General features: G+C 45.5%; 1 protein-coding gene across 4 annotated transcripts; it reads right to left on the reverse strand.

Annotated features, from left to right (window-relative positions):
- PPIL3 (peptidylprolyl isomerase like 3) lies at positions 1-25,888 on the reverse strand. Of its 4 annotated transcripts, none has more exons than XM_029606856.1 (8): positions 25,235-25,888; positions 24,057-24,137; positions 11,285-11,326; positions 2,148-2,222; positions 1,971-2,064; positions 904-971; positions 601-772; positions 1-253 (listed from the first exon to the last, which is right to left on the reverse strand). In XM_029606856.1, exons 3-7 carry the CDS (start codon positions 11,285-11,287, stop codon positions 602-604), a joined length of 411 nt encoding a protein of 136 aa, XP_029462716.1. In that variant the 5' UTR covers positions 11,288-11,326; positions 24,057-24,137; positions 25,235-25,888; the 3' UTR covers positions 1-253; position 601. The 4 variants fall into 4 exon arrangements, with proteins under 4 accessions (XP_029462716.1, XP_029462715.1, XP_029462712.1 ...); XM_029606855.1 differs by having other exon boundaries at positions 654-772; positions 25,692-25,878; XM_029606852.1 differs by having other exon boundaries at positions 654-772; positions 25,235-25,878.
- Between the last annotated feature and the right edge of the window lie 7 nt (positions 25,889-25,895).

A 25,895-nucleotide genomic window follows, 5' to 3' on the forward strand; every position in this document is an offset into this window, starting at 1 on the left:
GAAATATAAACATTCAATATTGAAACATTAAAATATCGAGTATGCCTCACAAAAGGTAACATTTTTTACAAATTGAGAAACTCAAGAATGGGGTTGCCAGGCTCCTCAAGGTCATCAGAGAACATGCTAGCTGGCAAATGGATTGGCGTGGAGGGTGACGTCCTTGATGCGGACCTCAGTGAGCGGTCGGAAGTTCTTTTCATTCACAGGGAGTTTTTCCAGTTCGTCTAGGGTGTCCAGCCCATCAATCACCCTGCCCAGAAGGAAGAGTGAGTCAGTCAAAAGTTCCCTGAACCTGGGCTGTAATCCCCTGATCTGTCACTCTGTCACTAGGGCTCTGTTTGTGATCTCATGCAATTTACTTTTATCTCCGTGCCTCACTTCTAATCCTAGCTCTACTGCTGACTCCATGAGTGACCCTGGGACAAGCGAAACCTTCCTTGTACCCCACTATTAATCCCCATCTCTCCAACTGATTCCTGGGGGGTGTAATCTTGAGATGAATCTCTTTATCTGCTGACTAATAGTTCTACTCCTCAACTCTGCTACTGATTCTATGTGGTTTTGCGATGAGAAAACTATATCTGCCTCAGTTCTCACCCTAATCCTTAATCTCTTCTGTCTTGCATGGGTTAAGAATGTGTCTCACGCACTTTCCAAATATAGTGTACTTCATGTCCAGGTGGGGCTGCTTTCCATAGGTGATGAAGAACTGTGAGCCATTGCTATTAGGACCACTGTTTGCCATTGACACCACGCCACGGACACTGTGCTGAGGTGGGAAAAAGGACAGCAAGTGAAACAGTGCCAGTGGAAAGTTTATTTAATAAATTATTCTAGTCTGTTAGTGTGCTCACAGCATTTATTTTTGCTCCTGGCTGAAAGACACTGACGATGGATTACCTTCAGATATTCGCTAAACTCGTCCTCAAATTTTCTGCCCCAGATGCTGATCCCATCTTTCCCAGTCCCTGCTCCAACAAGGAAAAAAAAATGAAGGTTAAGAGAAACAGATTCCACTGGAAGCAGCTTCCCAGCTGAGGCAGGGATGCAGCAGCAAAAATCTGAGGACTTTAAACAAACCAAGTTGCTCAGCTGAATGAGAGTCAGTGACTTGCTGGGCTGAGCCTGGGGCACTGTATGCTGTGAGTCAGTGACTTGCTGGGCTGAGCCTGGGGCACTGTATGCTGTGAGTCAGTGACTTGCTAGGCTGAGCTAATGGCGCCACATACTCAGGCTGATAACAATCCCATGCGCTCAGGCTAGTGTACAAGTTAACCTGTGGTTGGACGCACGGTTTTAGATGCACATCCATAACCACTTTTGCAATAAGGAGATTTGTATGTCCAAAATTGTGTCCAAACCAGCGTGTAGCTAATAGCGCTCATCACATGCAAATGCCATGTTGATGAGGCTATTAGCTATTACCCCCCCCCCTCCCCCAATATAAATAATAACCGTGCGCCCGAAGGACACATTTTAACCCTCAAAAATCAACGCCAGCCCCAAAACTGGCATTAAGTTTGGAAGAGCCCCAAAAGTTGAACTAAAAGCAGAAAATACTGCTTTTCTGTGGTTCCTCCGACTTAATATTATGGCAATATTAAAATCGGAGAAAGCAGCGTGAAAATAAAAAAATGTCTTGATGGCGGTCAGGTTAGGAAAACGGGCGCTCAGTGTATGAGCATCCATATTCCTAACCCATGCACAGCCACTTCTCCTGGACGCCCAATGCCAAGAAAGCATTAGGGATGCACAACTTCCCCAGTGCCTCCATTTTAACACAGCAGCTCATTTGCCTACTGTATCCCATGCCCGGGAGAGGTGGATGGGCACGTGGAAGGAAAGCAGGCACTCAATCATGAGTGCCTGTTTTCCGCGTGCCAATATTGTATCAGCCTGACTGTTAGCAGTAACTTGGCTGTTCTGCGTCTGAAGCAGTGCAGACTATGATTGTCAGTGACATTTACCTGTTGGATCTCCAGTCTGGACCATGAAGCCCTTGATATTCCTGTGGAAGAGGCAGCCTGTGTAGTAGTTACTAGCACAGAGAGCAAGGAAGTTCTGCAGAGAGGGAAAATGAAGGGTCTGATTAGTGGATCAGTGAAACAGAAGATCAAAATGGGCAAGGTATCTCTGATTCTCACCTCACAAGCCTTTGGTGCACGCTCGCAGAACACTTCAATCTTAATATCACCCAGATCTGTGTGGAGTGTCACAGCCTAGACATATAGGGAGAAGGTCACCATTTAGTGTCGGTACAGATTACTTGGCATTGGGAGTTATCATTCAGGGTTAATGAATGCGAAACTCCTCTAAGGGAGTTTTGCATTCAGTTATTTATAAAATAGTTTGCCTTTACTTGAAATTGTCTTCATAACATAACACTTAAATTTATTCAAAGGATCTATTCAACAATGGTTATCTATGACATTCATAACAGCAAGTCAAACAATCACTATGAGCACAAGCAAAACTACAAGCCAGTAGTGTGAGATTTCCTCCTAATATGTTGCACCACTCAAAAAGGATAAACCATGTTCTCCTTCTATCCCCTGTTTATTTCCATTAAACTGACAAAAGAAAATAAATTACTCTTAGCTCTCAAATTTGGAAAGTTGGGAAGTATTTATATCTTTATAGAAGGGCCACCTAATAGGTCGAGGTGAAGTGTTAGTGGTGGTTTAGGGGCCAGTTTCGCATGTAGAGTGAGACGTACGAACAGCACAGTACACCCTGGTGAAGATTTTATGTCATTTGGAGTGACGAAAGTCTCACAAAGATGAAATTTTGTACCATGTTATCTCACCCTAGCTTAATTCAAGCCCTCCTATAGAGATATAAATAGGTGCACACAGTGAGCCACCCCCCCCCCCCCAGAGGCTCTCTCTCTCCCCCTCCCCCCCAATGCCAGGAAAAAAGGTGTAGTTATTTCTGGCATTAAAACCATGCGATCGTATCCCTATTTTAACTACATCCCGCCCAAACTCCTCCCCGATCCCCCCCCACCCAAATTTGAATTTGCGCTATGTGTTACCATACTTTTCGCACGTGTTATGGCGTTAATGCACGTGTTAACGTGTTATCACGTGCGTTAACGCAATAAAGGAAAATTGGTTCTTACCTGATAATTTTCGTTCCTGTAGTACCAAGGATCAGTCCAGACTGCTGGGTTATGCCTCCCTTCCAGCAGATGGAGTCAGAGAAAAGCCACCTGCGATCCCTCAGTATAATGAATATCAAAGCAGAATGAAGTATAATTTAACAACCAATGACTAGATGAAGCCAAAGATGAACCTTATAAAAAACTATAATCTGTGACAAAAAACAATGTCATGCAGGTGTGCAATCTTCGAAAAAAATCTGCAATGAGAAAAGGAACAAATAGCCGAGCGGACTCTCCTGCATATGGGCGGGTGTCTGGACTGATCCTTGATACTACAGGATCCCAACGGAAGAGCAATGCTCTCTGTAACGGTCTCATATGAGCAAAGGCCCAAGGAACCAGCTCCAGAGTAGATGCCATAGAACCAAGAACTTGTAAATAGTCCCACACTATGGGTAAAGGCAGAGCCAACAGACGCCTGACCTGGGACATCAACTTCTCCATCCTGAGGCTGGGTAGGAAAACCTTGCCCAGCGTTGTGTTGAAATGGGCTCCCAGAAATTCCAACTCCTGAGACGGCACCAGGTGGCTCTTGTCGTAATTGACGACCCAGCCTAGGGATTGTAAGCGCTGTACAACCAACTGGACTGCCAGTCTGCAAAGTGTCTCCGACTTTGCTCAGATGAGCCAGTCGTCCAGATATGGATGAACTAAAATCCCTTCTCTCCAAAGGCACGCCGCCACAACCACCATCACCTTGGTGAAAACTCGGAGCCATCGCTAGTCCGAAGGGAAGGGCACGAAACTGATAATGTTTTCCTAAGACCCGGAACCGCAGAATCCTCTGATGGTGGGCGCGGATTCCTGTGTGCAGATAAGCTTCCATCAGATCCAAAGAAGCCAAATATTCATCTTTGAGGACGGCCGCAATCACGGATCTCAAAATCTCCATCCGAAACCGAGGTACTCGCAACGCTTTGTTGACTTTCTTTAAGTCCAAAATCGGCCCGAAGGAGCCCTCCTTTTTGGGTACCACGAAGTAGATGGAGTAACGCCCGGTCCGACGCTTGGCCTGTGGCACCGTAACAATCGCCCCCAGGGCCAGTAATCGATACAGAGTCTGAAGAACAACTTGCCGTTTTTGCTGAGACCCGCAAGGGGACACCAAGAAGAGATCCCGAAGAGTGCGAGCAAATTCCAAAGCGTAACCGTGATTTATAATATTGAGGACCCACTGATACGACGTGATCCTGACCCACTCCTCGTGAAACAGGGAGAGGCGTCCCCCAATCTCCGGAACGGAGGAATGGGTCGGCGCAACTTCATTGGGAAGACTTGTTGGTGGCAAAACCATGAGATGTGCCATCGCGCTGGGGCCGCCTACCACGAAAGGAATGAGCCCAGGACTGAGACCTGGCCGACGTCTGTCGAGGAGCAAAAGAGGATCCCCTGCTTGTATGTAAACGGCGCCGACCCCGAAAACGATCTCGGAACGTGCCAAAAGGACGAGATGGTCTGGGCTTATCCTCAGGCAGCTTGTAGACTTTGTTTTCTCCCAAGTTCTTAACCAGCTGTTCTAGCTCGTCCCCAAACAATAGTATCCCTTCAAGCGTAAACGTCGCCTCTCAAAAGCCAAGCCGCGAGAGAGAAGTGATCCTCCCGATCCGAAAATATGGGTCCTTGACGGAGGAGACATGGAAGATGGGACAGCGGCAATGGGCCTTCAAGAGCCAGATGCACGAGATCCACGAACCAGAGCCACTAGAACCACCCTTCCTGGGTGGAGTTCTTTGCGACGAAGAAGCCGACCTATGAGAGGTCAGGGAGGAAAGGCATACAGAAGAATTCCTGTGGGCCACAGACACACGAGAACGTCGATGCCCACTGAGCCCTGCTCCCGGCGACGGCTGAAGAAGCGCTCAGTCTTCGCATTTGTTCGCGTTGTCATCAGGTCCAACTGGGGCACTTCCCATCTGGCGTAAATGCAGTTTCACGCATCGGCAGATAGCTCCCACTCTCCTGGATCGAGTTGCTGTCTGCTGAGAAAATCCGCTTGAATGTTCTCCACCCCGTGACACGCAACGCAGTGATGCCCCCGAGATGACCTTCCACCCAGGTGAACAGAAAATGAGCCTCCAGTGCCACCACGGGACTTCGCGTCCCGCCTTGCCGGTTAACGTACGCCACTGTCGTCGCATTATCGGAGAAAACTCGCACCATTCTGCTCTGAATCCAGGGAAGAAGCGCTTGCAAGGCCAGCTGCACCGCTCTCGTCGCGAGACAATTGATGGGCCACGATTCTTCCGTCGCCGACCAGAGACCTTGGGCTGACTTTCCCGCGCATACTGCTCCCCAACCGGAAAGACTGGCATCGGTGGAGATTATCAGCCAATTCGGGGGATCCAAATTCACCCCCCGCTCCAGATTGTTGTGCGAAAGCCAACTTGACTGACTGACTCTGGACTCCCGAAGGAGTGGCATTGGTAGTTAGAATTGTTCTGATACTGGACTCCAACGAGACAAAAGCGCAAGTGAGTGAACGCCCATGGAACCAGGTCCAAGGTGGAAGCCATGGAGCCCAGGACCTGAAGATGATGCCATACTATGGGAGTGTGTCTCTGAAGAAGGGAGTGGATCTGGCCTTGTAACTTTGCTACTCGGTCTGCCGATAGAAACACCTTGCCTCGTAAGGTATCGAATTGGGCTCCCAGATAAACCAGCCGCTGGGTGGGTTCCAAGTGACTCTTCTGGATGTTGACCACCCACCCTAACGACTGCAATGTGAACATCACCATGCACACCAATCTCTCGCAGTCCTCCCGAGACTTTGCGCGAATCAACCAGTCGTCCAGGTACGGGTGGACCAATATCCCTTCTTTCCGAAGGAATGCTGCTACCACCACCATCACCTTTGTGAACATTCGAGGGGCCGTTGCAAGGCCAAAGGGCAGGGCTTGAAACTGAAAGTGTTGACCTAACACCTTGAAATGCAAGAACCTCTGGTGACTCAATCAGATAGGTATATGAAGATACGCCTCCGTGAGGTCCAAGGACGCTAGAAATTCCCCTTTCCGAACTGCCGCCATCACCGTCCGCAACGTTTCCATTCGAAACAGAGGTATTCGAAGGCAGCGGTTCACTTTCTGCAGATCTAGGATGGGGCGAAACGTGCCCCTCCTTTTTTGGGACCACAAAGTAAATTGAATAACGTCCCCGTCCCTGTTCTATCTCCGGAACTGGGACGACAGCTCCAAGGTCGAGAAGTCGTTGCAGGGTCACCCGGACAGCCTCGTGCTTGCTGAGAGAGGCCACGCGGGATTCTACAAACACCTTCCTGACCGGACAAGAGAATTCCAAAGCATAGCCATCTCTGAATACCTCTAAGACCCAACAGTCTGAGAGAATTTTTGCCCATTCCATGTAAACATTGGATAATCTGCCTCCGACAGCTTCTACAATGGAATGGGTGCTCGTGGCTTCATTGGGAGGTCTTGCTGGTTCCTGCACCCAGTCGTCCCGAGTCTCTCCTGGGGCAGCGGGCCCCGCGAAAGGACTGTTGGTGACCTGGCATCAGTTTAGAAGCGGTCGGTGTGGTATATCTGCTAGTTTGGTATTGGCGGCTGTAACAAAAACGAGTTCTGGGAGGAAAGGTCTTCTTAGAAGATCTCCTGTCTTCAGGCAATCGATTGCCCTTGGATTCCGCCAACAACTTCACCAGTTGATCCAGGTCCTCTCCGAAGAGAAGCTTGCCTTTAAATGGCAGGTTGCACAGCTGGGATTTAGAAGACAAATCCGCCGCCCAGTTCCTCAGCCAGAGGAGCCCTCGCGCGGAAACCATGGTCACCATACTTCTTGCTGAGGTCCGCACCAGATCATACAGTGCAACCGCCACATAAGCGACACCCGCCTCTAAACGAGCGGATTGCAACACCCAGCTGCTGCTGGCACCAGCACTGCACGCTATCTCCTGCACCCAACACAGGCATGCTCTCTGCATTAGGTTAGCACAGATTGCCACACGTAAACTCAAGAGCTGAGACTTCAAATGCCCGTTTCAACTGGAGCTCCAGTTTCCGATCCTGCATGTCCTTCAGGGCAGCCGCCCCAGCAACCGGAATTGTGGTCTTCTTAGTGACCGCTGAGTCCACCTTAGGAATCTTGAGCAGGTCTAACACGTCCGTCGATAGGGGATATAGTTTTGCCATCGCTCTGCCGACCTTCAGCCCACCATCAGGGGCCTCCCGGATCACCAGTTTTCATACTTTCTTCGGCAGAGAAAAGGAAGTAGTGGGGCCCCTAAAGCCATCGAGAACTGGGTTAACCCCCTCATTATCAGATTCCTCCTGTGCAACTTTAAGGCGGAGGACCTCCAGGACTTGAGGAATAAGGGGCCACAGCTCATCCCTTTTAAACAGTCTGACCACATTGGGATCGTCACCTTCCGCTGGCAGGGTATAGGGATCATCGGAATCATCCGTATCCGCATTCACCGGATCCGGGTCTGCCCCTGCCGCTGCTCCCAGTACCTGCCGCTGCTCCCAGTACCCTAGGGATCAGACTCACTCGGGTGAGTCTGATCCCTAGGGTACTGCCTTGGGTCCGCTCCCTGATTTTGTTTCTCCGGTGGATGCCCTACATCTCCTGGGAGACTGGGTCTCTTAACCGGCGCATGTTTGCAAGCCAAAAAGGCCTCATGCACGAGGAGTACGAATTCCGGGGAAAAACCCTCTGGATCCCCTTCTCCCTCCTGGGAAATGACCAGAGGCGCAGCGCCATCCCTCCCTATGGTATCCTCCCCTATAGGTGCCAAAACGGGAGGGGCATCCTCCACCAGCGAATCCATGTCTAGGGCACCCGGACCCTCCCCTCGGGAGGGGTCCTCCGAACCCAAGGAGTCCCCCGACTCTGGGGCACAATTAGGACATAGGGAGGATGCATCCAGGACCTGACAGCGTGTGCCACATATGCGGCAGGTCGGGGATTTGGAGCGTGGTCCCATCTGAAGAGGCGCGCCACCTCGCGGAACTATAGGAGAGAAGGCTGCGAAAGTTGCAAACCCGCTCGCAGCCGCGACATGGGAAAATGTCAGGCAAGTAGGCCGAAGCCAAACGAAGGGAGGAGAGAACGCGATCTCTGGGAGCCCGCTCGCAGCCGCGACGCGGGAAAAAATGATAAATCGGCAGGCCAGAGCCAACCCATCCCGAAAAAGGACTAAAAATAAACTGCTCCCGCCAGAAAAACTCCACCGCGAAACAGACCACCAACGGGCCTATGGAGAAACTCGCCCCTTCTCCTTCAGTGCCACTCAATGCGTCTTTGTGAAGGGTCTGTCTCGGGTAAGCTTAATAGTGCTCCCCGGACTCTCCCCTTCCTCTTTGTGTGAGGCATTCTTTCTCCAAAGTATAATTATTAGGTAAAGGACACCAGGAGCCTACTTCCTCCGCGTCCTATCAGGTGGCCATCTTGCCCCCATCCATTGTGGAGTCTTAATTTCGTGCTGGACTTTTTGGTGGGCCGTACGTTCCGACCACTGTATAGACTTTCCTTACAGTTGTTGACTTTGAAGACTATGTTCCTGGTGGCTATATGTTCTGCACTTCTGATTTCTGAGCTGCAAGCCTTGACTTGCTGGGAGCCGTCCTTTGGGGGACTCCCTTGGCGTTACAGCTGCGTACTGTTCCATCATTCTTGCCCAAGGTAAGAACATAAGAAATTACCATGCTGGGTCAGACTAAGGGTCCATCAAGTCCAGCATCCTGTTTCCAACAGAAGCCAAACCAGGCCACAAGAACCTGGCAATTACCCAAACACCAAGAAGATCCCATGCTACTGATGCAATTAATAGCAGTGGCTATTCCCTAAGTAAACTTGATTAATAGCAGTTAATGGACTTCTCCTCCAAGAACTTATCCATACCTTTTTTAAACCCAGCTACAATAACTGCACTAACCACATCCTCTGGCAACAAATTCCAGAGCTTAATTGTACGTTGAGTGAAAAAGAATTTTCTCCGATTAGTCTTAAATGTGCTACTTGCTAACTTCATGGAATGCCCCCTAGTCCTTCTATTATCCGAAACTGTAAATATCCAATTCACATCTACTCGTTCAAGAGCTCTCATGATCTTAAAGACCTCTATCATATCACCCCCTCAGCCGTCTCTTCTCCAAGCAAAACAGCCCTAACCTCTTCAGCCTTTCCTCATAGGGGAGCTGTTCCATCCCCTTTATCATTTTGGTTGCCCTTCTCTATACCTTCTCCTTCGCAACTATACCTTTTTTGAGATGCGGCGACCAGAATTGTACACAGTATTCAAAGTGCAGTCTCACCATGGAGCGATACAGAGGCATTATGACATTTTCCGTTCTATTAACCATTCCCTTCATAATAATTCCTAACATTCTGATTGCTTTTTTGATTGCTGCAGCCCACTGAGCTGATGATATTAAAGTATTATCCACTATGATGCTTAGATCTTTTTCCTGGGTGGTAGTTCCTAATATGGAACCTAATATCGTGTAACTACAGCAAGGGTTATTTTTCCCTATATGCAATACCTTGCCCTTGTCCACATTAAATTTCATCTGCCATTTGGATGCCCAATCTTCCAGTCTTGCAAGGTCCTCCTAGAATGTATCACAATCTGCTTGTGATTTAACTACTCTGAATAATTTTGTATCATCCGCAAATTTGATAACCTCACTCTTCGTATTCCTTTCCAGATCATTTATATATATATTGAAAAGCACCGGTCTAATACAGATCCCTGAGGCACTCAACTGTTTACCCTTTTCCACTGAGAAAATTGACCATTTAATCCTACTCCGTGTTTTCTATCTTTTAACCAGTTTGTAATCCATGAAAGGACATCGCCTCCTATCCCATTACTTTTTACTTTTCTCAGAAGCCTCTCATGAGGGACTTTGTCAAATGCCTTTTGAAAATCCAAATACACTACATCTACTGGTTCACCTTTATCCACATGTTTATTAATCCCTTCAAAAGAAATGAAGCAGATTTGTTAGGCAAGACTTCCCTTCTGTAAATCCATGTTGACTAATTTCCATTAAATCATGTCTTTCTATATGCTCTACGATTTTGATCTTGAGAATAGTTTCCACTGAAGTCAGGCTCACTGGTCTATAGTTACTCGGATTGCCCCTGGAGCCTTTTTTAAATATTGGGGTTACATTGGCCACCTTCCATTCTTCAGGTACAATAGATGGTTTTAATGATAAATTACAAATTTTAACTACTAGATCAGAAATTTCATTTTTGAGTTTCTTCAGTACCCTAGGATGCATACCATCCGGTCCAGGTGATTTGCTACTCTTTAGTTTGTCAATCTGGCCTACTACATCTTCCAGGTTCACAGTGATTTTGTTCAGTTCGTCTGACTCATCACCCCTGAAAACCATCTCCGGAACTGGTATCTCCCCAACATCCTCGTTAGTAAACATGGAAGCAAAGAATTCATTTAGTCTTTCTGCAATGGCCTTATCTTCCCTAAGAGCCCCTTTAACCCCTCGGTCATCTAATGGTCCAACCGACTCCCTCACAGATTTCTTGCTTTGGATATATTTAAAAAAGTTTTTATTATGAGTTTTTGCCTTTATGGCCAACTTCGTTTCAAATTTTCTCTTCGCCTGTCTTATCAATGTATTAATGATCTAATCTGCAAATATTGATAAAGAAGGCAATAATGAAAGTCCTTACAGCAGATAAAACAGTTTTGCCCAGGCAAATTGGCTCTTTGATCTCTGCCCACCTTCTACACAGGTAAAATACCCACATATATCAGCAATGCTAGTACTTTTATCCGTGTGTCTTTGGAGGCATTCCTGGGCAGGATTAATTTGGGAGTCACACTTATGTAAATAGTTTTGCCTAAAAACAAGTACCTGTACAAAAACAGGCACAAAATTTGTGCCGGTACTTTTCATGAGGCAATAATCAATGTAGTTTTGCTTTGATTATTTTGGCTATGCTGTTGAATATCCAAAATAAATCACTAGTTAGCCGAATGGGACTGAATATGCAGCTGCTGCCACTTAGTCGGATAAAACCTCCCTATTCATATTCTGTAATTTTCATAATGATTTAGTGTTTACACAGAGTACATTGCAGAGGAAATAATCATTCAGATGTCTTATTCATTTATTAAGAATATCGTCTTACCATTTTGCTTGGCTTTGAGGTTCACACGTCTCTTCTTGCTTCCTGCACAGAAAAAAGCATACAGATTCAAATTCTAATTTTACCCTGCGCTACCCTGAAACACATAAGGACACCCTAAGGAGTGGAGACATTACCTAGTGGTTAGAACAGCAGGCTCTGAATCAGGGAGGCAGAGTTCAAGTCCTATTGCTGCTCCTTAGAATCTTCGGCAAGTCACTTCCTCAGGTACAAACTTATGGAGTTTCCCCCATAGCCACAGAATGGGAGAAGAGCTTAATGAATCAGACCCTTAGGTTGTGAGCCCTCCGAGGACAAGGGCATACCTACAAGTGCCTGAATGTAATTTGCTTTGAAGTGGCTGATCGATCAAGAAAGGTGGAACATTAAAAAAATAAATAAAATAAAACACAGTACCTCTCTCTTAATCCCAGGCTCTGATAGTCCTTACTAGATCTCGACATAAACTGGGAATATAATAATGCCTCTATAATCGCTCCATAGTGCAACCATATTTTGAGTTCTGTGGGTAGCTCTGGTCACCACATCTCAAAAGAGATTCAAAAGAATGAGAAAGTACTACTTACCTGATAATTTCCTTTTCTTTAGACCAATCAGATGAATCCAGAAACAGTAGGTTATGCACCTCTACCAGCAGATAGAGATGGAGCAAATCTGACATCACAGTATATATAGCCCTGTAGTGACATCAGACTGCCAGGATTCTTGTCAAAAGCAAACTGGGGACAGACTAGCAAAAACCTGATTAATAACAGACAACCATTTCAGTACTCAGCCAACAGGAAACACTGAGCTCAGACAAAGAATGTATCAACATTAGTCTAGGGACCGGACCCTGGAACACTTAGCCATGCAGGACCATAGCACAATCATTCAGCAGCCAAGGGCGGGAAGCTGAATTCATCTGTCTGTCCTAAAGAAATTATCAGGTAAGTAGTAAAGAAAAATTGGTTCTTACCTGCTAATTTTCATTCCTGTAGTACCACAGATCAGTCCAGACTCCTCAGTTTTGCATCCCTGCCAGCAGATGGAAACAGAGAAAGTTTTACTGGCTCTGCTACATAATCCCTTGTGCCATCTGCAGTTCCTCAGTGTTGCCCTGTACCCAAGCACAAAAATAAAACGGGTAAAAAATTTAAAAACTCTCAACAAGTCTGTATACCATACCATGAACAACTGAATTTCCTACCAAAAAACTTGAGCTGAGCGGACGACTCTCCACCTCCACACATCAGGCAGGTTCTGGAATGATTTTTGGTACTACAGGAACGAAACTTAGCAGGCAAGAACCAATTTTCCTTTCCCTGTACATTCCCAGATCAGTCCAGACTCCTGGGATGTACCAAAACTCCCTACTTAGGGTGGGACCTGGAGAATCCCGCTTGCAAGACACTCGCCGAAAGACCAAGACTCCAGATCTCCCATATCTAAGCGATAGGGCTTTGCAAAAGTATGAAGGGACTTCCAAGTCGCTGCTCTGCAAATTTCCTGAGACAAAACCATTTGAGCCTCTGCCCACAAGGCTACCTGAGATTGTGTAGAATGAGCTCTCAAACCCTCATGAACCGGACGACCCCTCATTATATACATGGAACCAATGGCCTCCTTAAGCCATCTCGCAATATTAGCCTTAGAAGCCTGACAACCTTTCTTGGAATCACTCCACAAAACAAAGAAATGATCCGACCTCCTGAAGTCATTTGTCACCTTGAGATACCTCAACAGAGCTCTGCGGACATCCAACAACTTAAGCTCCCTCGCATGGGGAGTGGAAGAGTCCATCTCTAGAAAAGCTGGAAGTTCCACCCTTACTTTTCAATATATTTATAAATGATCTGGAAAGAAATACGACAAGTGAGATAATCAAATTTGCAGATGATACAGAATTGTTCAGAGTAGTTAAATCACAAGCAGATTGTGATAAATTGCAGGAAGACCTTGTGAGACTGGAAAATTGGGCATCCAAATGGCAGATGAAATTTAATGTGGATAAGTGCAAGGTGATGCATATAGGGAAAAATAACCCATGCTATAATTACACAATGTTGGGTTCCATATTAGGTGCTACAACCCAAGAAAGAGATCTAGGAATCATAATGGATAACACATTGAAATCATCGGTTCAGTGTGCTGCGGCAGTCAAAAAAGCAAACAGAATGTTGGGAATTATTAGAAAGGGAATGGTGGATAAAACGGAAAATATCATAATGCCTCTGTAATCGCTCCATGGTGAGACCGCAACTTGAATACTGTGTACAATTCTGGTCACCGCATCTCAAAAAAGATATAATTGCGATGGAGAAGGTACAGAGAAGGGCTACCAAAATGATAAGGGGAATGGAACAGCTCCCCTATGAGGAAAGACTAAAGAGGTTAGGACTTTTCAGCTTGGAGAAGAGAAGGCGAAGGGGGGATATGATAGAGATGTTTAAAATCATGAGAGGTCTAGAAGGGGTAGATGTGAATCAGTTATTTACTCTTTCGGATAATAGAAAGACTAGGGGGCACTCCATGAAGTTAGCATGGGGCACATTTAAAACTAATCAAAGAAAGTTCTTTTTTACTCATTGCACAATTAAACTCTGGAATTTTGTTGCCAGAGGATGTGGTTAGAGCAGTTAGTATAGCTGTGTTTAAAAAAGGATTGGATAAGTTCTTGGAGGAGAAGTCCATTACCTGCTATTAAGTTCACTTAGAGAATAGCCACTGCCATTAGCAATGGTAACATAGAATAGACTTAGTTTTTGGGTACTTGCCAGGTTCTTATGGCCTGGATTGGCCACTGTTGGAAACAGGATGCTGGGCTTGATGGACCCTTGGTCTGACCCAGTATGGCATTTTCTTATGTTCTTATTCACATGAAAAGATGATGCCACCTTTGGCAAGGACAAGGGCACTGTTTGTAAGGACACCCTCCTCCCCCAATCCAAAATCTGTAGAAACGGATTGTGGCAAGACAAAGCCTACAACTCAGAGATACTCTTAGCTGAACAAATGGCCACCAGAAACACAACCTTAAGGGTCAAATATTTAAGCGTCACTCTCCGAAGAAGTTCAAAGGGTGCATCACACAAATCTCTGAGAACGAGATTAAGATTCCAGGAAGGACAAGCCCTCCAAACCGGCAGACGCAAATTCTTGACTCTCTCGAAGAAAGCGAACCACATCAGGGTGAGAGGACAGCGAGCCACCATCTACTTTACCTCTTAGGCAACCAAAAGCAGCTACCTAGACCCACAGAGCATTGAAAGTTAAACCCTTGACTAAACCCTCCTGCAGAAAAGTCAAGATCTGAGAGGCTGAGGATCGTAACACTCGCACACAGTTGACAATACACCAGGACTCAAAAATCTTTCAGACCCTTACATAGGAGAGGGATGTAGATGTCCAATGAACCTTACGAAGCGTGGCAATATCAGCTTCAGGATATCCCCTGAGTCTCAAGCTTCACCTCTCAAAAGCCAAGCCACTAGAGAAAAGTAAGCAGCCTGGTCTGAAAATATTGGGGCCTGCTGAAGAAGACCTGGGAGATAAGCAAGCCGCTATGGACCATCCACAGCTAGGTTGACCAGATCCGCAAACCATGGTCGATGTGGCCACTCTGGGATCCACTAACACCACGACGCCCGGATGTCTCTCTATCCGACGCAGCACCTTGCCTACCAGAGGCCAAGGAGGAAACACGTGAGGCCAAGGCAGAACCAGAGCATCATAACAACATAAGAAATGCCATACTGGGTCAGACCAAGGGTCCATCAAGCCCAGAATCCTGTTTCCAAAGCTACCAATCCAAGTCACATGTACCTGGCAAGTACCCAAACATTAGATAGATCACAAGCTACTATTGCTTATTAATTACTGTAATATCAGTTTATGGATTTAACCTCTAGGAACTTATCCAAACCTTTTTTAAACCCAGTAACACTAACTGCTGAAACCATATCCCTGGCAATGAATTCTAGAGTTTAACTATGCACTGAGTGAAAAGAATTTTCTTCGATTTGTTTTAAATGAGCTACTTGCTAACTTCATGGAGTACCCCCCTGGTCCTTCTATTATCTGAGAGAGTAAATAACCGATTTACATTAGCTTGTTCAAGACCTTTCATAATTTTGTAGACCTCTATCATATCCCCCCTCAGTTGTCTCTTCTCCAACTGAACAGCCCTAACTTCTTTAGCCTTTCCCTCATAGGGCAGCCGTTCCACACCCCATATCATTTTGGTCGCCCTTCTCTGCACTTTCTCCAGTGCAGCTATATCCTTTTTGAGATGCGGTGACCAAAATTGCACAAGGTATTCAAGATGCGGTCTCACCATGAAGCGAAACAGAGGTATTATGACATCCTCAGTTTTATTTTCCATTCCCTTCCTAATAATTCCTAACATTCTGTTTGCTTTTTTGATTGCCACAGCACACTGGGCCGACGATTTCAATGTATTATCCAGTGTGACACCTAGATTTCTTTCCTGGGTGGTAACTCCTAAGATAGAACCTAACATTGTGTAACTATAGTAAGGGTTATTTTTCCCTATATGCATCACTTTGCACTTGTCCACGTTAAACTTAATCTGCCATTTGGAAGTCCAATCTTCCAGTCTCACAAGGTCCTCCTGCAATTCATCACAATCCGCTTGTGATTTAACTACTCTGCATAATTTTGTGATGTCCGCCAATTTGATCTCCTCACTCATCGTACCCCTTTCCAGATCATTTATAAATATATTGAAAAGCACCAGGCCAAATACAGATCCCTGAGGCACTCCACTGTTTACCTTTTTCCACTGTGAAAACTGACCATTTAATCCTACTCTCTGTTTCCTGGCTTTTAGCCAACTTGCAATCCACAAAATGACATTGCCTCCTATCCCATTTCCTTTTAGTTTTCTTAGAAGCCTCTCATGCGGGACTTTGTTGAATGTCTTCTGGAAATCCAAATATATCACATCCACCGGTTCACCTTTGTTGACTCACTCGGCCCTGTGCTCTCTCCTGCAACTGAAACACCGAGCTGCTTTTGCGTTGCATCGAGTCGCCATCAGATCCACATGGGGACAGCCCCACCTGTCGCGGATGAGATGTGTTGCTGTCTTGGACAGCTCCCACTCCCCTGGATCCAATAACCTGAGACTTAGAAAATCGGCTTGGACATTTGCTACTCACGCGATGGTGAATCTGCTATCCGTTCTAGCTGACCTTCCACCCAGAAAATCAAATCTCGAGCCTCCTGAGCCACTGCCTGACTCTTGGTTCCTCCCTGATGCCTGATGTAGGCCACTGTTGTCATATTGTCTGAAAGGATCCTCACTGACTGACCTTTGATTAATGGCAGAAAGGCCTGTAGTGCTAAATGGACTGCTCTGGTCTCTAACCGACTGATAGACCAGGAAGTCTCCTTCGCAGACCAGGATCCTTGAGTGGACTGATGCTGATACACTGCACCCCAACCAGACAGACTGGCATCGGTAGTAAAAATGACCCAATCCGGGACCTCCAACTCTAACCCTGAGTAAGACTGGAAATCAGAAGCCACCAAGACAGACTGTCCCTGGCAACCCCCTCGAGTGGCAAATGAAGGTGAAACTCCTCCTAAGGTGGGTTCCAATGAGACAAGAGAACTCTCTGCAAGGGCCTCATATGAGCAAAAGCCCATGTACCAGTTCCAGAGTTGAAGCCATTGAGCTCAGAATCTGCAAATAATCCCAATCTCCGAGCCCCTACAACACCAACAACCGACAAACTTGACCCTGCAGCTTCAGAACCCGTTCCTCAGAGAAACACTGCCCCCGAGAGTGTTGAACCGAGCTCCCAGATACTCCAGGGACTGCGAGGGGACCAAGTGACTCGAGCATGTGGATCTCTTTCTGAACCGGCTGACAATAAAGGACTTCCGACTTATCCCAGATCAGCAAGTCATTGAGGTAAGGGTGCACCAGAATCCCTTCCAGACACAAAGCTGCCGCTACCACCACCATCACCTTGGTGAAAGTGCATGGAGCAGTGGCTAACCCCGAAGAGAAGAGCCTGAAACTAAAAATGCTGACACAGAACCATGAACTGCAGAAACTTCTGATAATCTAGATCAGTGGTTCGCAACCTTTTACCCATCGTGACACACCTGACAGACCACGCTCACACGAGTGACACACTGCTCATTACAATTTACGACGGAAATAAAAAATAAAGGTCCAGTATTATTATTATTGTTAAGAATGACACAAGAAAAAGATACATATTCTGTCTGAACAGAAATTGCATAAACGGTAAACATCCCACACCAAAACAGCACCAATTTCCAGCACTTAATAGTAACCACATTACCTAAGAAAAGGCAACATTGAAAATATTATACCAGGCCTTAAGACACCAATACATCTCCTAATAGGAAAACGGACCAAGTCAGGCTGCTATACAGCCCTACAAAGAAACTACATGTCAGCAGAGAACCTCACCTGAATCACATGTGCTGACCCTCACCTATCAAAGAATAAAGAGACTAAAACGCATAACTAGAAGCATGCAGAAAAAACTGAATTGGAAACTGCAACAAGCCAGAGTTTCTGTATGCAGTGCAACAAAGGAAAAAAAGAAACATCACCCATCCTTATAAAACAAATCAAGAAATATAAAATCAGTAGCAGTAAAACCATACTAACAAAAAGAACAGATTATTTCAAAACAGCAGATGAATGGAATATCCAATAATTAAAAACATATAAAAATTTTCTACATACCAATAAAATATTTCAAAATAGCAGACACAAAGACCCAGTAATGAAAAATAAATAATAAGGATACAAACAATTTTTTGCTCTGTATACCTGAGAACGTTTGATATCCAGGTGCCCTGAGATTGTTTTGAATTAGCAGGACCTCTCTCACACTGGCTCTCAATCGCTCACATATACACATGCTTTTTCTCTCTCACTTATATAGGCTCTTAATTACACATTTACACACATGCTGTCTATCTTTTCAGGCTTACACACACAGGCTTTCAATCACACACATACATGCTGTCTTTTTCTCTCACACACAGACTCTCATTCACAGGCACATACACACTGGCTCTCAATCACATACTCCCTCACCTAAACCAGCTCTCAATCACACAGAGACACATATGCTCTATATCACATACTCACATGCTCCCTCACCCAAACCAGCTCTCAATCACACACATACTCTCTTTCACATGTACAGGCTCTCAATCATTCACATACATGCTCTCTCACTCACATGCGCACACACACAGGATCTCAAACACACATGCTTGCTCATTCACTCACTCTCCCCCCCTCTTCTGAACTAGCGGCAGCCTCCTCCACTTCTAACCCTAAAGGCAGCAGCAACCTACTTCATTTTGAGCCCTCGTGGAAAAAGGAGTCCCATCGGCCGCGGGGGTTGACGACATTCTTTGTTTTTCTCTGAGCCGCACAGCTCATTCCTCAGGCTGCGCCTCTCTTCTTTTCTTCAGGTCGACGCTGCCTGCACTAGCATGGTCTCTTCTTCCCAAGCATGCACCCGCTTCTCACCACTTCCTCTTCCAGGCCATGGGGGGGTGGGAAGAAGAGAGCATGCCGATGCCGCTGACTCCAGCTGTCCTGCTGAGTTCTGCCCGGGCTATCAGCATTTTAAACCCAGGCGTGCACATCCATTTAATTTTAATTTATTAAAATGTATTTATTGCTTAACACATACGGCCTAAGCGATGTACAAATAATAAAACATTCATAATAAAAACATAAAAAAATATAAAAAATAAATCACCACAATATCTTAAGCAGCTACATTACATGGGAAGGTGAGTACTGTTTTAACAAGACATTTTTTAGAAGTCAAAACTTTTTTATACATTTATACATTCCGACATTCTGAGTTCCATGGGTAAGGAATTCCAGAATATAGGCGCTGCAACCGAAAAGGCAGACTCCCTTTTCCAGACGATAATACCTAGAAAAGGTGTGTAAGGAGGACCAAGTTGCAGCTCAACAAATGTCTATAGGAGACAACAATCTAACTTCCGCCCATGACACTGCCTGAGTTCTAGTGGAATAAGCTTTAACCTGACTAGGTAACTGATTTTCAACATTCACATACGCGGCCATGATTACCTCCTTAATCCAGCAAGCTATTGTAACTTGCGAAGCCAGCTCACCCCATTTACTTTGACCATGGAGGACAAAAAGGCGATCTGTCTTCCAGAAAGGTGTAGAAACTTCTAGATACCTCACGATATGTCTCTTGACATTCAAGGGTCGCAAAAGACGATATTCCTCTGCATCTCTTTCCCTATCCAGAGACAGCAGGGAAATGGACTGATTCAAGTAAAAAGCCAAGACCACTTTTGACAAAAAGGAAAGAACATTTTGCAGCTGTATTGCCACTGGAGTCACCCAAAGGAGCAGTTCCTGGCAAGACAAAGCCTGCAGCTCGGATATTCTACACGCAGAACAAATTGCCACAAGAAACACCATTTTGAATGTCAGCAATCGCAAGGAAAGATTACGCACCAGTTGAAATGTAGGGCCCGCTAAGAAAACTAAAACCAGATTAAGACTCCACAAGGGCACCAGTAACCACAAGGGAGGATGAAGATGTTTCACTCCTTTCAAGAAACAGGCCACATCTGGATGAGCTGGCAAGGGTCCACCATTAACCTGACCCGTGAAACAGGGAAGAGCCGCAACCTGTACCTTCACAGAATTAAGGGCCAACCCTTTATTTAATCCATCCTGCAAAAATTCCAAAATGAGCAGGATCTTAACTTAACAAGGAAGCACCCCTTGATCTTACACCAATCCTCAAAAACTCGCCAAACCCACACATAGGCTAAGGAAGTGAAGAACTTTCTTGCTCGTAGCAAGGTGGCAATCACTATAGAAGAATATCCACGCTTCAGCAAGCAAACCCTTTTAAGGGCCATACCGTAAGACAAAATAGAGTTGGATCTTCTGCAACAGATCCTATGCGCCAGAAACTGGATGGGGAAGTCTACTAGGATTCTCCGGAGATCCACATATCATGGTCTCCTGGGACAAGCTGGTGCCACCAAAAGCACCATCACTCTGTGACTCTCGACCCTCCAAACCATCCTGCCCAACATGGGCCACAGGGGAAAGGAACATAGTAACTTGTCCTCTGGCCATTCCTGCACGAAAGCATCAATGCCCAATGACTTCGGATCTCTCCTGCAACTGAAGAATCAAGGAACCTTCACATTGTGAGAAGTCGCCAGCAGGTCCAGAAATGGAAGGACCCAGCAACCCACTATCAGCTGAAATGCCTCATCTGACAATACCCATTCTCATGGGTTCAGACTCTGCCCGCTGAGAAAGTCTTCAGTTACATTGCGTTTTCCAGCAACGTATGAGGCTGAGATCTCCTGAAGATGCGAGTCCCATTCCATAAGTTGGTCTATTTCCTGCGACACTTGCTGGCTCTTGGTTCCTCCTTGCCAATTGATCTAAGTCACTGTCGTTGCATTGTCCACATTATCCAGACCACTCGACCCTGCGAACGGTAAGCATGCCAACCGGACTGCCCGGGCTTCCAGCCAATTGATATTCAGAGACTCTTCTGCACTCCAGTGCCCTTGTGCTGTCAGTTCCTGACAGTGAGCTCCCCAACCCTGGAGGTTCACATCTGAAGTGAGTACTAGCCAGTCTGATGATTTTAGGGAAACCCCCTTTCTTAGATAATCCGCTTGCAACCACCACTGTAGTTGAGAGTAGACCTCCATCAGCAGGTGGAACCGAATCAAATAGTCCTGAGATGGTGGACTCCAACGAGACAGCAGGGAGTGCTGAAGAGGATGCATATGCATCCTTGCCAACTGCATCATTTCTAGGGTCGCTGCCATCAAACCAAGCACCTGTAGATAGGAACACACTGTCGGGCATATTGTGTTCATCAACTTCTGAATACGACTCTCTGGCAGGAAAACCCTGTCCTGCTTCATATCGAACCGAACACTGAGTTAACTCTAGCGACTGGGAGGGCTGAAGACTGTTCTTGGCCAGGTTCATCATCCAACCGAGCTCCTACAACAAGGAGATCATCTTGTGCATCACCAGGAGGCTCTCTTCCAGAGACTTGGCCTGAATCAGCCAGTCATTCAAGTATAGGTGTACCAGGATCCCATACTCTCTCAACTCTGCTGCCACCACCACCATAACCTTCAAAAAAGTTCTGGACGCAGTGGCCAGACCAAAAGGTAGTGCTCGAAACTGATAATGACAACCCAAAATGGCGAATCACAGAACGTAAGAACATAAGAAATTGCCATACTGGGTCAGACCAAGGGTCCATCAAGCCCAGCATCCTGTTTCCAACAGACGCCAAACCAGGCCACAAGAACCTAGTAATTACCCAAACACTAAGAAGATCCCATGCCACTGATGCATTGGTGCTCTAGTCGGATGCATTGGTACTCTAGTCAGATGGGAATATGCAGGTATGCCTCAAACAGATCCAAGGTCAGAAATTCCCCCGACTGCATGGCCATTATCATTGAGCGCAATGTCTCCATGCGAAAATGAGTCACCCACAAATTTATTTATTTATTTATTTAAAGGCTTTTATATACCGGAGTTCATGCACTAGTGCATACCACTTCGGTTTACACGGAACAAGGAACAGAAAATTACATCAAACAGATTGAACAATTAAACAAATATACAATTACATCCAACAATTGGGTATAAATAACATGGCTAACTTAGTAGGAACTTAGAGTTAGAGGTGAAGGAGAGAAATAGTACCAAGTGGTAATAGAACAATGTTAATAGCTAAATAATAAATATAAATAGTAAATACAAGTTTGACGGTTGATCCCTTTGAGATCCAGAATGGGACGAAAAGAGCCTTCCTTCTTGGGCACAACAAAATAAATGGAATATTGGCTGTTATTTTCTTGAGACGTGGGCACTGGAACCACAGCCCTCAGACTGAGGAGCCTTGACAATGTATACTCCACCGCCTGCCTCTTTTGCAGGGAGTGGCAAGGAGACACCATGAACACATCTCAAGGGACATTGCAAAACTCCAGCGCTTATTCATCTTGTATCACCTCCAAAACCCACTGCTCTGACATGATTTCGACCCACCTCTGATAAAAGATAGATAGGCAACCCCGCTAGCTCCTGTTCCTGGGGATGGGTTGGCACAATTTCATTGGAAGGCTCGGGGGGTGCTACTACCCGAGCCTGCATCCCATCTGGGCTCTCTGAGTTGAAAGGACTGAGATCTACAGAAAGTTTGAGTCCTCTGAAAGGTTGCTCCTCTGTAGGGTCAAAAACGCTTGGATCCCTGGCATGACCTCTCATGCCAAAGGTGCACGGTATCTGCTTCTTATCCTCCGGAAACCGAGGAACCGGGGACTTGCCCCACTCATTGGGTGTTTTCTCCAACTTGCTCCCAAATAAGAGCGATCCTTTAAAGGGCAATTTTGTAAGGTTAGCCTTGGAGATCGCACTAGCCAACCAATTTCTCAGCTATAATTAACGCCTGGCCACTATTACCAAAGCCACCTCTCTGGCCAAATGGCAGCCCACATCTGCCAAAAAGGTGGCTGCTGATTCCATAAGTGCCTTGGAATTCACTCCAGATTTATCGACTTCCTGAGAGAGAAGTAAAGAGGAGCGAGCCACCAGGGAACAACAAGAAGCTATCTGCAAAGTCATTGACACTGCTTCAAATGTTTGCTTAAGGATGGCCTCAAGCCTTCTATTGTGCGCATCCTTCAAGGCTGCTCCTCCTTCCATGGGAACAGTGGTCCACTTGGAGATGGCACACACAAGCGTGTCCACTTTTGGAAAATACAACAGCTCTCTCGCCACTGGATCCAGGGGATCCAGGTCTTCCAAGACTCGACCCCCTTTGAAATTAGCCTCCGGGGCATCCCACTTAAGATTAATCAATTCTTGAATGGCCTTCAAAACAGGGAAAAAACAAGTAGGCTTTACACAAAGAAACCAAAATGTGATTCTTATTTGGCTCAGACATGGAAGCAGCCCCAGGTACTCGCAGCATCTTTAATGTCTGGGAAATCAGAGCTGGCAGTTCATCTCTATGAAAGAACCGCAAAATAGTCCTATAAAGTTTCAGTCCCAGAGGACTTTCCCCATCCTCCAGAGAGTAAGGATTGGCATCATCATCTGTGCCATCCGGATTCCTATTGGATGGAACGCTGTCCATAATCCTTTTCAATTTAAGCTGCCCATACTTCTCTCCTGTCAGTATATCGATCCTCTAAAAAGATACCAAGACTGCCCTAGACGTGCAGGTCCTTGCAGACAGTCTTCACTCGCACAAGCCCCGTCTTCAATGGAGCTGTTCTCTTAGCTGAAAACTGCAGCACAAGTTGTTTCCAGCAACTGCCTCAAAGAAATGAATCCTATACTGGCCCTTTGAGGGTGGTTCCCTGTGGAATTGTTCCTCCACTATTTTCCTTCCTTTTTGAGATATTGAATGCTGTTTTCACAGCACTTAATACCCGTGATAGCCCAGGACTCTCACCCATACACTAAGTTTGATTTGAAAACCTGCCAGCTTCCCCTGACGCAGCCACTGTGCGAAACATGGCAGTGTCTGGTTTTTTTTTCACTTTTATCAGAAATTGTATGTTGTATGTCTCCTGCTGGCTTAAAATTAATAAAATTGTAGTTTCATGTATTGAACGGTTGCACTGTAATGCCACACATTCCTTTATTTCTTATTATATTTGTACAATAACCATAAAGAATGATACATACCTTTTTTGTCTCTGTGATGCTTCTTCAGGCCTCAGCTTGTATTATGTGATTGGATGGTTGTCCTGTTTAGTGTTGCCAGTTCTGAAATTCAAAATTGTCATCTAAGAACCTCAAAATGATCACACTTTACAAAAAATTATCATGTGCTGCTAAAATGGAAATGAGTGCATGGCAAACCAGGTGAAACAGAAAAAAATGCTTAAAATAGCTTACCCTGAATGCTAGTGCTGTTGCTGATTGAGAGCTGGGACAGTAAGTCTACCACTCTGATACATTGTAAGCAGGGAATATCATATATGGTGCAGGAGAGGACAGCATCAGTAAATCCCCTGATAATTTATTTATTTTGCATCTCTTCCTCTATCCCCATGACCACTCAATATTACCCTCATGTAACCTACAGATAGACTCCTGTTGGGAGGAAAGTAATAGCACTATCAAATTCTGCCAGCTCCTACTAAAGACAGTGACAATACCCTGATCAACTTATTAAACCAAAAGGGCAGAACTTACTGAATCACAATATCTCCAAAGAAAAAACTAGCAGGTGGAATTGACTTTAAAAATTAGCTTTTATTGAAAGTAAGATATAACTATCTTACAAAGAAAGGAGGACATGTCTAAGTTTGGATTTACAGATTCCCCCCTCCCCCTCAAAAATAAGGACAAAAATAATTTGGGCTAAGTGAGACAGCACAACACTATATCTTCAGCCACTGCGGTGTTCATATAGAGAATCCTCTGTGCATACTGACTGCAGAAAATTATGGGACAAGGAAGGGAAAGGATTGAGGGGAAACATTAATAATAATAAAATGCATCTTATCATTTGTATAGTGCTACTAGATGTACATAGCACTGCCCAATGGTGATAAGTATTCAGGTATGATATGCCCTTGCTCCAAAGCAAAGATATGTCCTTACAATCTAAGTGGGTCTCTGAGACAACAAAAAATAAAGGGCCCTAGCTATGTCAGCAGAAGGATTCACAGTCCATTGCTTTAACCACTAAGCCTCTACCTCTTTCACTTAACTATTATTATGATTCATTTTGGCTTATAGGAGGAATAAAAGATTTTTCCATCCTGTGCCACCTCTGTAAGTGTATTTGGACATCCATCTATCCATCCATCCATCTTTATTTAATCCGAAAGAAGTTAAGAGCACATGGTCCTTACCACACGCCCATGCTTCCTCAAAAGGCAGGATAGGAGACTTTGATCCTCTCTCTGAGGAAGAGACTAGCATACAGCAGTGAGTTGACTCCAGAGCCACGAGAATATTAGCATGTGAAGACACAGACAGAGAGCAAGGCAGAGTGTTGCCGGAAATTAAAAGGGTTTTATAGTCAAAGAAGTGCAAAGAAGGAATGGGGGGAGGTGCTGCCCGCCAAGAATCCAAAAGAGCAGGGGGAGGAGGTAGGGATTTTCCTCTTCGAAGTTCGAAAAGCTCAGGATCACCCTCCGAAAGACCAGATCGTCCGAGAACGAGGGCTTTCAGCAGTCATTTAAAGGACAATCTGACCACACTAGTTAGGGAAAAGAAAATGTTCCCTCCCCCAGCGTTTTGTGATGGGCGGCAGCGAAAGACAGTGAGAAAATCTTAAACCAGCAAGCTCCTCTCCAATCTACGCACCCCCCACAGAAGCAGTAAGAGGCAGGAACTGTTACTGAACTCAAATTCAAGCAATAAACTCAGCTCCAGTCTCCACGCCCACCTAAAGGCAGGATTCAAATAACTTTATTGGTATGACGATTTTCATCTGTTGCCAAACTAATACATAAAGTGGTTAAAATAAAAGTGAACAAAATAGTGAGGATAATAAAACATGGAAATGAT

This window comes from Rhinatrema bivittatum, chromosome 6 (genome assembly GCF_901001135.1).
Source record: "Rhinatrema bivittatum chromosome 6, aRhiBiv1.1, whole genome shotgun sequence".
NCBI classification, from domain to species: domain Eukaryota; kingdom Metazoa; phylum Chordata; class Amphibia; order Gymnophiona; family Rhinatrematidae; genus Rhinatrema; species Rhinatrema bivittatum.

Excerpts from the sequence above, each read along its gene's own strand:
- PPIL3 (XM_029606855.1), bottom strand. Across the intron at positions 2,065-2,147 it reads GTGCACCAAAGGCTTGTGAG|AACTTCCTTGCTCTCTGTGC; the intron begins GTGAGAATCAGA and ends CCCTCTCTGCAG. Across the intron at positions 254-653 it reads AAGTACACTATATTTGGAAA|GGTGATTGATGGGCTGGACA; the intron begins GTGCGTGAGACA and ends CCTTCTGGGCAG.